Here is a 15,107-nt window from a genome sequence, read left to right as displayed (position 1 = left end):
TCCATGCAGAAGGCGTTCATTAGTAAATATTAAACAGCACTTTTCATACTGCTGGTGGGGTGCTGAGAGTGTGAGACCCCCTCGAGGCACTCAGAGGCTCACTTGACAGCCACACTGAAATCACATAACACTCACTTTCTCCTCTAATGATATTTCAGTCATCAGAGAAGGTCATGAAAAACAGTCATGCTGGATAACTTCTGGGAAATCAGTACTAGGGAATGTAGGGACAGCTGACCACCAGGGGAGCACTTTTCTTTTTCAAGAGGACCAGCTGGTGAAACCATCATTTTGAAGTTTGCTGGGGTGACATAAGAGCAAACTATATGTCTGAATTATACACTCCTGTCCCAACTCACATAGGCCATGTACAATGTCTTAGAAAACATGACCTCTCTTTGAAAGGTACTTTTTAAATTGTTACAATTATGAACAAATAATTCAGTACAGACCACCAGGGAAGCCTGATTATATAAATGAAGCTTTCTTGTGTAGCTAATCTAGACCTTCCTCTTCCTTGTTCAACTTGACTTCACTTTGGATGTTTGAAAATTGTGAGAAGTGGAATAGTAGTCTGAGAGGAGATTGGGCCATCCATCAGTTCATCCATTCAGCTGACATGTACTCATCATCAGTATTTGCCAGGCACTGTGCTAGGTGTTTGGTGAATACAGAGTATAAAAATAAGATTCTTTGTTTCTATGGAGCTTCCCAACAAAGGTTACTCAAAGTTATCATCCAGTAGCATTGAGATCACTTGGGAACCTGTTAAAATGCTGAATCTCTGACCATCCCCAGACTTATTGAATCCAAATTGTCGTCTTCACACAAGGACAGTATACACATTTGAGAAGGCTAAGTCTAAATCATTGATTCTCAGACTGCACATTGGAAGGACATAGGGACCTTTAAAAGGCACTGATTTCTCAGTCTCAACCCCCACCCCCAGGATTTATAGTTTAATTGGTGTGGGGTATTAGCCCCAAGTGATTCTAAATGTGCAGCCAGCTTAAAGAAACACTGCTCTAAGAGGTTGCTTTGCACTCTGGACCAAATGGAGCCCCACATGAGGTTGCAGCCGGGTTTTACAGTTTACAAGCCAGGTGGCAAGTTGGTCTTTTTTAAACATTTGAAGTTCTTACACAAGAGGCAGACAGAGCAGGGCTCACTGGTGACTCCTGCCGCCAGCTTGGATGTCAGAGAGCACCTCTAAGCTGGTCCCTAGCACGAGAGCTGTGCGCAGTGGTGGTGCTTCCGTGTTCCCCAGGGCCCCTCTGGCAGGGTGGAGTGGACTAATTCCTGACATGGGGGGCCGGGCCAGTCTCCCTCCTCTGCCGGGGTCCAGCCCCTGCTGATCCAGGGTATTCGAAGGAGAGACGACGGCGTAGGCGACCTATTTATTTAAATATTCATCAAAGATATAAAGAGTAATAGAATGAGGATAGCTCAGTGAGGAAATTCAGTGGAGAAAAGAGGCTGAGTAGCTTGGTTTACGCGGGAGACCAATAAAACTTCAAGACAAGAAGTTTGCACCACTTACGTAGGCCGCAGGCGTCCTTCCGTTCTCCCGAAGGAGAGGAGACACTGAGGCCTCCCCGGTTGGATCTTAGAAGCCCAGGCATAATTAGTAAGCATGGCGGGTTCCGCGCTCCAGATGGAGACTCAGCCAGAATTTGAGAGAGAGAGAGCGACATGGGGAGACCAAGTTTCGGTGAACAAGGCCCACACTTTATTTTCCAAAGTAGTTTTTATACCTTAAGTTATGCATAGAGGATAATGGGGGAAGGGGTAGAGTCATGCAGCAAGCCAGGCTTTCTTCCTGAACACTTATCATATGCAAAAGTTTAGGTGATTTGCATCATCTTCTGGCCCGGAGGCCTGTTAACATTTTAAGACCCTTTCTTCAGAAAACTTATTTTCTCTAAAGGTGATTAGTCAGGTGCCACCCTCCAAAAGCATTAAAGTTGCATTCCTATAGGGCAAAGGTGTGGTGGGCTACAACAAGAAAAAGAATTAACTCAAGGGTCCGAGGTTACAAACATTAAAGCTACTACTTACACCAATTATATTAATCAATACACTGCGGGACACAGCAGGTAAGGGATATGGAGACTTAGCAGCAAACATTGGCCCAACAAGTGAAAAACCCTTCACCAATACAATTTCTAATCAATCTTTTAACTGCTCAAAGGACTCTGTATTTAGACAGCTTAGAACATCTCATGCCTCTCACAGTTGGGAGGCTCTGAGCAATCACATGTGGCCGGAAAAACCTATTCAGGCAGGCTAGAGGATTTCCAAAGGAGTTTGTAGGTTAAACACTGTCACACCCAGGAATTATTAACTGGAGCTGTAAGCTAACTCTTTTTTCAGAGAGAGGTAGTGGGGGACAGCCCCCCGTAAAGTCAGAGGTGTAGGTGAAAGCACAAAGCAGAAAGTAGGCAGACTCAGGTTTGGGGGGTAGATGCTCGAGAATTTCCAGGGGGACTCCTGAGGCTCGATCCCGCCTTTGCGTATGCCGAGCCTCCTTCCTCATGACCTTTGTCATGGGCAGAGTTCCTCACGCTGGCTCCCAGCAGTGATAGAATTCTAGTTGAGCTATTCCAGATCCTGAAAGATGATGCTGTGGAAAGTGCTGCACTCAATATGCAATATGCTGGCTCCCGGCACTCCTCAGACACACTCTGGGGCCTTAGCCTCCCTCCAAGAGTGTGAGCCGCTGCCAGGGAGTTTCACCGGAAGATGATGCTGAGTCACGTGACAGATGTATTGTATACTTAATCAAGACGCTTTCCTGGGCTCATGATCCCTCGAGGTCTCTAGGACTACCCCCCTGGAATCACAATAAGGATGACACCCACCAGCAGCAGTTCAGCAGTTGTGTTGCTCTTTACACTTCAGACATCTCCTGTGTATCAAGGAACTGAGACCCAGAGTCTTTATCACTGGAGGGCCACTGAAGTATCTGATGGCCCCAATTCACTGTCTTCCTCCTCTCTCTGAGATACCTTGGCTCATGAGATAGATACAGTGCGGAACATAGGTTGGAGTACAGCACACCTAAGGCTCTGTTTATTCATTCCTTAAAAGGAAACATATCATTTGTATTTTACAAGGAAAAATATATTTTACTCTAATATCTGCCTGGGGATGAGGCATACAGAAACCATTTTGAGGACTTAAATCATAAAAGAGTGTATATCCTATGTCAGAAATATAATTCTTTCTATGCTCTTTGATTCATGATAAGGGTCAAGGTCTACTTTCCTCTGCTTGCATGTGAATAGATCTTATTTCTAGTCATCATTGTTCTGGAAACTTTCATCTATAATACATGCAGATCTTTTACTCTGTCCCACTGCAAACTTCCACCTCATTTAAAGACCATCCCTTTAGCTGCATACATTGCCCTTTCCTCGTCCTTATTGAAATCTCAAAATTTACTAGTGTAGCCATCGTCTTGGATTATACCTGTGGTATAATTATTAATAGTGTCCTAGATTTGGAAATAAATTATATGGTCACTGTAAAATCTTCCAGTATTTTAACAGCACTACCTCTCTCCTTAGTGGTCAGCTACTGCCTCATTGTTCTCCCTTCATCCACCTCCTGCCATCCTCCTGGGGGACATTTAAAACTCCACCCTGATGATGCTCTGGCCTCATAAGTCATTGATTGTCCATTCTGCCCCCATCACTCATGAGTGCCATCTTGCCTCACCCCTCACATCACTCTTCAGTAGAGGCTGGTTGGCGCTTCCTGGGAGGCAAGCATTGCTTTCATTCTAAGGGCCAGTTCTCGAATGTTCTCGTCCATGACCCCAGCTTCCTGCTTTCCCTTTTCCCTTGTTTCACCCTTGGAGACCCCGCCCTTGGCCTTTCTCATGACCTTGATTTTTGCCCTTGTCCTCTCCTTCCAGACGAGGATGAGGCTTCTCTCGGTCCCCCTTGTTGTTGCTGATCCAAACTAGCACTGCTGCCTGGGTCTCAGTGCCATCTTGATTCGCCGTGCCTGCCTCTTTCACTTGGCTCTGAGCTTGGGAGCCCCATAAGGTTACAATGACTTTCTTTCCCCTCTGAATTCCTCTCCTGTCCTGCATGTTTTAGGTCCTAATTAAATAAATTGAATTCGCTGCTGTTTCACACTCCTGGAAGCAGAGCCCTCAGACAAATAATTCTCTCTTCATCTCTGCCACCAAAAGCCTCATTCTTCTGTCTGGTTTGTTGAAGAGGACTTATTTTCACTTCTCAGTTAACTGTCAGAATTTTTCCTGTTTCCCTTAAATTAGCTTCTATTGCTAGGAGGAAAAAAGTCTCAGTTCTGTAAATCTCGCTCCCACTGCAGGCATCTTGACCCTGTGGCTGTTTTCTGTCCTGCAGCAGATGCCCTTTTCATTTTTCTTAGTATTCTAAGTCATGATGTCAATTTTCTGTTTTCAGTGTACTTATCCATGAACCTTGTGTTTGTTCTTATACCGGTCAGAATGGTTAGACACACTGTGTTCCACCTTCATGCTTCCCCTCTCATACCTTGAATTACACAGCAATTAGCACTATTCATGTTTTCCTTAAAAAGCAGAACCCAGATGAGCCATCCGAGCTATTCATCACTGATGGGAGGTATAATAAATATACTGTCATATGCACTGCTTTTCCCTGTAGGCGTACATAAGTTCTGAAGTTATTCTGAATATGCTTTTGCTTATTAAAATGTTCTTTATTGTTTTTCTGGCATACAAAACCGAAAGCTTCATTACAGTGGTTCTTGGGTTACTGATTGCATAAGACTAATGGGAAGCTTGGATTTGCACCATTTAGAAAGTTAAAAAAAGCCTTCAAAAGAAAGACAGCACTAAACAATATTTAAGTGCCTTTTACAGACCTAAGTCTGTATCAGATGATCTGAAATGAACGTGGAGAAAAATTCAGCCCTCATATAAGCAAACCCTTCACACATGAAAAGATCCAAGATTATTGGAAAAGCTGTTAATGATTTTTTTCTCTTTGGTACCAGAGCTCGTGGTTGATACAGTTATCAAAAAAAGACCTTGTATGTTATGTGAGTGCTAGTGTGCATGTGTGTGTTTCACACACATCTCTAAGCTCCCTGGAGTTAGGGATCATGTTCTTTTGCATGTTTAATGTTCGGTGCCTACAGAATGAACTGACATATATTTTATATGTAATAGTTGTTTGTTAAATGGAATATCATGAAATGCAAATTAACACAGTTCTGAGTGTTAGAGAAAAGATAAAAGCTTTTATTATAGTCACTTTCCTACAGGTGAGTTTCAGGTTGGGTTTTGAAGATGACAAGAACTTGTCCAGAGAAAAACAAGAGAAAAAAATATATGCCAGGCATTTCCTCAGAAACAGAGGCTCTGGATTGAAAGACTTAATTTTTAAGGATTAGGAGTAAAGAATTTCCACCCGTACTCCTTCATAAGTTTTCCTGATACTGTTGAGGACATAATGGTTTCTCAGAGATGGAAGAAACTCACAACCCATCAGATTCTGCTTCCACAACCCCTGTTCATGAATCCATTATTTCAGGACTGATGTTAGATTGCTCAGGGAGTGATGTGACATGGGCAGGACCAAAACACTTAGCTCAGCTTCACACTGTCATTTTCCAAGAAAGATAAGCATTCTTTCAGATTGTAAGTTTTTTGAACCTTGTTTTATTCTGAGTAAATCTGCACTTGATGCTTCAAGTGTCTTTGTCTAAGGATGTTGCTTGGGGTGATGTAGGACCCACTTCCTGAACCTATGTTATCTTCTAAAGAGTTGGTCTAGCCTTGTAACAGTTCTGATCAGATCAGTCGCTCAGTCGTGTCCGACTCTTTGCGACCCCATGAATCGCAGCACGCCAGGCCTCCTTGTCCATCACCAACTCCCGGAGTTCACACAGACTCACGTCCATCGAGTCAGTGATGCCATCCAGCCATCTCATCCTCTGTCGTCCCCTTCTCCTCCTGCCCCCAATCCCTCCCAGCATCAGAGTCTTTTGCAATGAGTCAACTTTTTGCATGAGGTGGCCAAAGTACTGGAGTTTCAGCTTTAGCATCATTCCTTCCAAAGAAATCCCAGGGCTGATGTCCTTCAGAATGGACTGGTTGGATCTCCTTGCAGTCGAAGGGACTCTCAAGAGTCTTCTCTAACAGTTACCCCTGTGGGAAGAGACAATGGTGAGCATTTACTTCTCACCTGAGGTGGACTCTGCCTTAACTTTATACATAGAATCCTCACAGCTTGGGGAAGATAGAGACTATCTTGTCCTGCAATAATCCTAGTCTTGGACTGAGGGAGATCACAGAATTCGGGATTAGAAAGAGCCTTCATTGATTCCAGAAATAATTATTATATGTGGCATTGGGCTGGGGGTATGATGGTGAAAAATTCAACTGTGTTTCTGTCTTTGCTGGACTGGATGCTCTAGCAAGGCACACATGAGTCACATAAGCCAGGGCCTCCAAGGGCTCAGTGCCAGGCCCGAGGCCAGCTGCACATCTGCTGCTTGAGTCTGCCTGAGCCCTCCCCCAGCCCCACCGGTATCGTGAAGGACCACGAGTGTGTCTCTGTGGGCCCTGAGCAGGAATTCCTCACTTTATCAAGCATTTATTTTAAAAGCATTTCTCTGGGGGAAAGACTTTGCCCATTTGGGTTTTTAGCTGGAAGCTGTCGATCACAGTCTGAGAATTGTCAACGACATGTGCTTGACAGTGGTGCGTATGTTATACATACACAGGGAAGGATTCAATGCCCAAGTGAGGAGGTTGGCAACAGGCCAGTAGGTCTTGGATTGGGTGGGGGAGAAGTGGAATTGGACCCAGAGAACAAATGCGAGATTTATTATCGAACTAGAGAAGATCAAACTCCCCACCCACCGAGGATGGGGAAACCTGCAGGCGGTTCTCTGGCATGAGGCTGAGTGCCTGGGAGTGCCGTGGGGCCATTAGGCTCGGGATGGAAGCTTGTGAAGGCTACACTGAGCTCTGTCCCCAGGACTTGGCACAGAGTAGGCACTCAAATGTTCGACAAAGGTATGAACATAATAGGGGTTATTCCAAGGGAAGCAGGTTTGATCTGGGAGAATGAATAGATTTCTTCTTTCATTTAGTGAGCAAACACTAAGCTCTGGAGGGTGGGGAGAAGGACTTTTCATGATGACTGTGCCCCCTCAACACGGGGAGGAGAAGGCGCATTAATGAGCTTGCACAGGGTGGGATTTTTCTCCCGCTTGGCTGACTGTCACCCAGTGCTTCTTAATTTCAACAAGCTTTGTGACAGGCTAATCAAAGAGAACATTTGTGTGTGTGATGTTTTCTAACCCACATTTGCAGTTAATGAAATAATTTCATTGTGTTAAAATGAAGAAAATATATTTTCTCCTATCTTTAAGAGGGGGAAAAAGATCTTATTGCTCTCAGTCAGTTCAGTCGCTCAGTCGTGCCCGACTCTCTGCGACCCTATGGACTGCAACTCGCCAAGCCTCCTGTCCATTGCTAACTCCCAGAGTTTACTCAAACTCATGTCCATTGAGTCAGTGATGTCATCCAACCATCTCATCCTCTGTCATCCCCTTCTCCTCCCACCTTCAGTCCTTCCCAGCATCAGGGTCTTTTCCACTGAGTTAGTTCTTTTCATCAGGTGGCCAGAGTATTGGAGCTTCAGCTTCAGCATCAGTCCTTCCAATTAATATTCAGGACTGATCTCCTTAGAATGGACTGGTTGGATCTCCTTGCAGTCCAAGGGACTCTCAAGAGTCTTCTGCAACACCACAGTTCAAAAGCATCAGTTCTTTGGCGCTCGGCTTTCTTTATGGTCCAACTTTCACATTCATACATGACTACTGGAAAAACCATACCTTTGACTAGATGGACCTTTGTTGGTAAAGTAATGTCTCTGCTTTTGAATATGCTATCTAGGTTGGTCATAACTTTTCCAAGGAGCAAGTGTCTTTTAATTTCATGGCTGCAGTCACCATCTGCAGGGCCTCTAAAAGCCTCACTGGGTTTCGAGTCCCAGCTGGCAGCTCTAGGACACTGGAGGTTTTGTCCTCCCATTCAACTTTGGGGTTTGTGCTGTTGAGTCTTAGGAACCATTGATGGCTGCCTCAGGGAAAGTACTTCCATCTCTCTAAAAGGGGTATCAGAGCTCTCTGTGAGGCGCTTGCCCCCTTTCTCACTCTGCTCTCCTGTTTCCTAGGACTGCATTGACGTGGGCTGGTGGGAAGGAGAACTGAACGGCAGACGAGGAGTGTTTCCTGACAACTTCGTCAAGTTGCTGCCACCTGACTTTGAGAAGGAGGGAAACGTAAGTCTCTGCGGCTCGGCTCTCAGCACACCGCCTGCTGTCAGAGTTGCGGCCTCCATGACGGGCTGGGGGTGCGGGGTGAGGACATCTGTTGTTAAAGAGCCTCGGCATTTTAGTCTGATGGACTGGCTGCCCCATACCTGATGTGTGTGGACAGGTCCGTTATCTTCCACAAACCCCAGTTTCCTCATCAGAGAGCCTTCTTCTAGGGTCGTTGTATGACTAGACAAGCACTTGGTTTGGTACTTGGAGTGTTTAAGCAACCAAATAAATGACAGAAACCATTGGGGTTTCCATTGGTAAGTGGATGGCCTGTATCCTACATAGTGTGTCCTTGGCTGGTGAAGTGACTAATATGGAAGTGGCTGAAAAGCACATTGTGAAGCTGAGGATACAGGATGAGGCCTACTAATCTTCCCAAGTCTGTGTATCTGTGTACACATATTTGGCCAGGTATACACATGCGTGGGCTTCTTAGTGGCTCAGTAGTAAAGAACCCACCTGCCAATGCAGGGGGCATGGCTTCGATCCCTGGGTTGGGAAGATACCCTGGAGTAGGAAATGGCAGTCAACTCCAGTATTCTTGCCTGGGAAATTCCACGTAGCCTGGTGGGCTACAGTTCATGGGGTCGCAAAGAGTTGGACATGACTTAGCAACTAAACAACAACAAATACACATGCATCCCTATTGTGTGTGTGAGTGTGTGTGTGTGTGTGTGTGTATCCCTCTGATCTGTACTTTCTCTTTCTTTGTGAGAACCCATTTTTACAATGCTGTGGTTTAAATGAGCCAGTCCATCTTTGCTTGCCTCGTGGCAAGCATGTTGTTTCTCTAATGACACTGTAACAGGAAATGTTGAAAAGTTAGAAGCACTTTACATTCTAAGAGGAATGTAAAGAGGAATTCTACAGTGATTTGGTCTATTTGGTCTTTTCCAAGCTGTTCTTCAGCTCAGAGCTCTTGGCTCAGGCTTTCTCATGCCTTCTGCCCACTTTTTCTGGCCTGTGTTCTCTTCATGCCCATGGGGGCTCTATTACTGGACCATGAACTTTGACCCATCACATTCCCATGGAATTGAGGTTCAGGAAAGGTAGCTACAATACTAGTGGGTTGATTACCAAGGATACTAAACAGCATTGGCGGTGTGTACACTGCTTAGATGGATGGATATGATTGTTCAAGGAGCCAGATGGTGTTTGTACCCACCAAGATTACAGCCCTTAGATTGGTTTGAACAAATGGCTGCACCTTTTAGGCTTTTTGATAGCTGTCTTTCTTGTTTAGCTGAAGGATGCTTGGTTCCACATCTGTATTCTCTCTGGGATTTAAGTTTGAGGTTCAGAGAATTCTGCTTCCCAGTGTTTTCTAGATCCTTGAGACACTGCTGGTCTGGGGACCACACTTTGTCAGCCTTACCTGGAGCTTGTTAGAAATTCTTGAACCTCACCCTAGACCTGTGCATCAGAACCCACATTTTATCAAGATCCTCAGGTGACCTGTTTCCACATTACGATTTGGGAAGCTCTGGTGTAGATGCAGGTGTCTATCTAAGTGATGACAACCCCACCTTCTAGTTTCTAACCATATTTTAGGAGGAGAATAAATTCGTAGAACAGAGAAGGGCTCACCATTCAGTAGATGTCTTACACCAAGCAAAATCATTTGAGCCATTTTTATTGATAATGGTTGTAGTGGTGGGTTATTGGCTAACAGAATTCATGCCTGAGGAAAAAAAGACACTAGCCCTTGGCAGTATCTGTATAGTAAATGTTTAAAGCTATAAGACACAGGAAGGAGGTTTGGCAGACATTTGTAGAACGTGGTTGTGACTCTAGCCTGCAGCATTGAATAGACTTGAACTTGAATCCTGACCCTGTCACTTAATTGTTCTGTTCAAGATCAACTCATTGACTGTTTCCTCAGTATCTCTGGATTCTGCATCTGTGGATTCAATCAACCTTGGGTTGAAAATACTAAACAATAAATTTCAGGAAGTTCCTAAAGGTAAAGCTTGGATGTCTTGAATTTGCTGTGTAGTGACAATTATACACATAGCATTTACAACCATTTATATAGCATTGACTTTGTATTAGGTATTATAAGTAATCTAGAGATGACTTAAAGTATAGGGGAGGATGTGCATAGGTTATTTGCAAATACTCTCCCATCTTATATGAGGGACTTGGACATCTGTGGATTTTGCTCTCTGCAGGGTTCCTGGAACCAATCTCCCATGAATACTGAGTGACAACTGTGTTCTCATCTATTAAATTGCAGGAATAATCATACCAACCTTGTTAAATTGTTGAGAAGATTAACCAAAATGACACATATGAATTCCTTAGCACAGCGCCTGGTCCTTTGCGAATGCCCCATACATATTAACTATTCCAGTCTTTGTAATTACTATTAGCACAAGTGTGAGAAGACTCCAGCTAAAACTGTGCAACAGTGGTAGAAATCTGATTCCAGTTCATCACATCAGCACAGAGTTAGCTTGGTGTCTTGGTGAGCTTCCCTGGGGATCCCAGTGCATCTAAGAACTTTGATGACTAGCCTTTAAAAAGAAATCTAGTGCCTTATGTATGTGTAGAGACAAGCGAGTACAGGATGGCACAATCTTCGTGTCTTTTTGCATATCTGGTGGGCATCTGCTGCCTGGCAGTGATGTTTTATGTTTATTCATTCATCTCTGTATCTATTGGGTTCCTTCCTTGGACAGGCTGCCATACTGGTTGATGGAAGTGAAGAAGACTCACATGGCCGCTGTCCTTGTGAGCTTAGAGTTGGGTAGCAGGGGACCACCCAGACTACCTGTTTGAGCCTGATAAAGGGTGTTCACATCCAAAGCATTTGGATGCCAAGGCCTCCATGGTGACGCCTCTCCCTCTGGCTAAAGGATCTTAGCAAGCTCTCCATCCTACCAGACTTTTGCCACCTTCTTGATTCTGACTGAGGTAGTATGGTTTTGAATGCTGAGGTAAAATCTGGATAAATAGTTTAACAAATGGACAAAGCCTGTGGTTGCCTACCTTGTAGCACCCTGCCTTCTAGTCCCCAGTCATATTTTATGGGGCAATAAATTCGCTCAAGTGGGAATCCATGGCATACTTTTCTAGAAGCGCTGCTCTGTTACATAAAATATTGCAGGAGGACTCCTGCTGAGAGAGTGAAGTTGTCAGTGATGAGTGGACTCGTCTTGGCTTGCTCACTGAGGCATGCGTGCCCTTGGGGCCCATGGGCATCTTTCCCACCCCAGACATGCAGCCACCATCTCTCTGATAGGTCTTTTACCTTTGTTCCTAAGAAGCAGAAAACTCAATTTTAGGGAAACAATAGTTATACCTGTCAGACAAAGTAATACCTACAGCTGAGAAGTGATTGTATAATGTGACATTTAGCTTTTAGAAGATTCAAAGTATTACATCCTTTTCATCCCCTCTGACCTATAAAACCCACCAACCAGCTTTGCACTGGTTGTTACACCAGCCTTTATTACTGCACCCAGAGTGTTGGTGAGTTGGTGACAGCGTGACTGGAGACAGGGCTGTCGTGTGCGGAGTTGACTGTGTAAAGATGATTAGAATCATTAACACAAATGCATGGTGTGAATGACAGAGCCTGCAACATGATTCTGCCATCGGATTCAGCAGATGTCATCTTGTCTTGCCAGTGGCTGGGGTTGCAGTCACTCACCCAGAAAAGAGGACGATGTGCGATGATTAGGGTAGACAGCAGCACACAGCATTTATTCAATGGCAGACCTCTTGAATCAGTAGGCATCAGCAAAGCCTTATGACAAGGCTGGCATATTTTCTTCTGGGGTGTGGATTCCGGTGGTTACTCCCAGGCCTTTTGGAACTCCTGGAGGTCTTTCTTTCAGAGGGTCCTCTCACACCGGGCTTGCAAAGACTCTGGGGCTTTTCCCTAAGACATTTCCGAGAGCACTGGTCAATCTCCGGGTGCAGATTTTAGAGCAATTATATAAGCCGTTTATAAGAGAACCTAGATTCAGTGGCTGCCTGTTTATTTTGAGCCTCAACAGGAAAATTGAAAATTAGAATGGAAAGATTAAATGTTCTGAGAGCTCTGATGAAGGGTCGTGCATGCTCTGTTGTCCGGACTGAGGGAAAGCAGGGAACTTAGACTCTCTGAACTGCAGAAACATCTTCTTCATTAAAAATAACAACAATAATAATAATAAAGATAGAACAGGTATCCTGAAAGGTAATGTTTCTGAAAGACAGTGTTTTAAGAAAGTCTCGGGATCCAGTTCTTCTAAGAGAAAATGTTCTGATTACCAGACAATGATACTGTGCTTGTCTGCATGGATTTGGGGGCTCATGAGCTTGTGCCATGTTGAGAATCAGGACGTTGCTGAGAGGCCCAGAGGCATTGCCCTAGTGGAAGGTCTGCCTCTTGGCCTCAGGGACACAGAACCCTACCCTTACAGAGTTTGAAGGGTACCTGTGACTGTGACGCAAACTCACATTGCCAGACTCACAGAGACTTACTCAGGGAGCAGACTGGCAGCTTACTAATCATGACAAGAACTGAAATATCAGCCCATCTAGAGCATGTGGGTCTGCCTGCCCTGGGCATTTGCTCCCTGTGGGCCTGATTCCTTAAAATCCAGATTCTATAGGAAACCACATTTGTTTGGTACTTTCCAGGAGAGCACAGAATGAAAGGAAAAGGAGCTAGTTATTTTCACAAAGGGTCTTATAGTTGTAGCTTGAGGTCCCTCAGGCACCAAGGGGTAGGGTGAGCCGAGGGAACTGGGTGTTAAGTTCAGTTCAGCAAAGCCTAGATAATGCTGGTGAGAGCCCCACACCTGTGGCCCCAGCAGCTCTCCATTTTTCTCTGTTTTCATAGCTGATCGGATACTTCCCATCCATCATCCATCTTTGGACACACAGCGGTACAATCAAGTGGGTTTCCCACCTTCTCCATTACAATTGAGTGCCACCCTTAAGATGGTTTGGTGGGAGTTTTGTGGGTTTCAAAGTTTTATAGGAAAGTATCTCTCTTGCTTGATTCACATGATGACTCAACCTCTCTAGGTGACTTTGGTGGTTTAACTTGGACCACATTCTCTTTACCAAGTTCTCAGGAGGCCCCTTACCTTAGCCCCCGTCATCTGATAATCTAATTTACAACACTATCCTTGGCCAGAATTTTCTTTATTCCTAGTCATGAGCTTCATCCTTTTGAGAACCACTATCCTTTCTAATTTCTGAAGTTGCCCAATGAATTCTTTCCTTCTTTTTAGTCTTCCAAAAAGAAATATGTGCGTATTAATAAGCAGCATGATGAATAAAACTTGCCTTTGACATTATTTGTCTGTACATTTGATTTTCTGGGTAATTTTACCTGCAGAGATGGGGATCATTGAAGTGTTGATGTTGCCGCAGTGATGATGATGGCCTAATGACAGAACACCAGCTGAGTTTCTCTGACATGGCCTGGGTGGCACCCTTCTTCCTTCTCTTTTGGTACTTACAGCTTTTGTTTTTCCAGCTGAGCAGCTCATTCAGTATACTCTTGCCTGAAGTGATTCTTTCTCATCATGCCATCTGAACTATAATCTCTTTGAAGGCAGACCCCATGTCCCAAGCTTCACCTTCATAGGGTCTAACAGTATGTGTCTTAGTCAAGTCAGGTTGCTATAACAGATACCATAGACTAGGTTTATAAACAACAGAAATTCCTTTCTCCCAGTTCTGGAGGCTAGGAAGTCCAAGATTTGGCATCTGTTGAGGGCCCTCTTCCTGGTTCATAGATAACTCTCTTCTTGCTGTGTCCTTGTGTGGTGAAAGGGGTGAGGGAGCTTTCTGGGGTCTACTTTTTAAGGGCACTAATCTCATTCATGAGAGCTCCACCCTCATGACCAATCTCTTCCCAAAGGCCACATCCCCAAATACCACCACACTGGGGGGTAGGTTTCAGCAGAAGAATTTTGTGTTCATTCAATGGGCAAATATTCAGTCCTTAGGAGCATGGTTAATATACATTTGGCACTAAGGAATGCCTTGTCATTTGGTCACTTGGTGACAAGGTGTACCTTCCCTTCCTTTTGCCCCATCGTCCTCCTAGCTGCTCTCCGTGATAGTATGAAAGAGGAGGAAGAGTAGAGGGAGGGTCAGGGAAAGCCAGGTCCCTTGTCAGGTTTCTCTTTTCCATACAAAGTGGGGTCCAGATCCACCATGCAGTTGTGAGGTCTGGCCATGGAATCAAAGCATCACTTTCAAGGTGGGATAGATAGAGTGAGGAGGCAAGCCAAGGGGTTGAATTGAGAGCACCTTAAGGAGAAACCGAACACCAAAGCCTGGGTGACTACCCAGCAGGCCGACAATCTGGATGAGCCCAACCAAGAGGCAGACTGTGGATATAGGCCACCGGCCCAGAGGCCAAGAAGAGGAAACTCGAGAGAGACCCTCCCAAAAGCAGGTTTTGTGGTAGCTCTCGGGGATCTCCTGTAGGGGGAACTCTGTAGGGTACAGAGGGGCATAGCCCCAGATGCACTCTTCAAAGTGTTGTCAATCCACCAGGGAAAGGAGAGGAAAGGGCAGAGTGGAGGCTTCTATGTGTTTCTAGAGCCATGAGGGTTACCCTGATCAGGAGCTGTGTATTTATGTCCCCTGTCCAGCCTTACATGCAGACACCTCCAGAAAACTTAGCTAGGGGCCTGAAGGAGGGCTTCCTTCAGTCTCAAAGTCAGGCTGAAATTGGCTTCCACGACCTTACCATCTCCCGCTGACAAAAGGCCCTGAAGGGCACCCAGCCATCAG

At 45.0% G+C, this 15,107-nt stretch overlaps 1 protein-coding gene across 6 annotated transcripts in view; it reads left to right on the top strand.

The window, feature by feature from the left end:
* The window catches only part of SH3KBP1 (SH3 domain containing kinase binding protein 1), a 336,343-nt gene that overhangs the window by 264,236 nt on the left and 57,000 nt on the right, over positions 1 to 15,107 (top strand). For all 6 annotated transcript variants that reach the window (XM_044937139.2, XM_025276217.3, XM_044937141.2 and 3 more), the window contains one exon: positions 8,208 to 8,315. In XM_044937139.2, coding sequence (XP_044793074.1) covers positions 8,208 to 8,315 — 108 coding nt within the window. The remainder of the gene's footprint in view (positions 1 to 8,207; positions 8,316 to 15,107) is intronic.

Source organism: Bubalus bubalis, chromosome X (genome assembly GCF_019923935.1).
Source record: "Bubalus bubalis isolate 160015118507 breed Murrah chromosome X, NDDB_SH_1, whole genome shotgun sequence".
NCBI classification, from domain to species: domain Eukaryota; kingdom Metazoa; phylum Chordata; class Mammalia; order Artiodactyla; family Bovidae; genus Bubalus; species Bubalus bubalis.
Note: the sequence above shows the minus strand (reverse complement) of the source record. Positions and strands in the feature narration are given on the sequence as shown.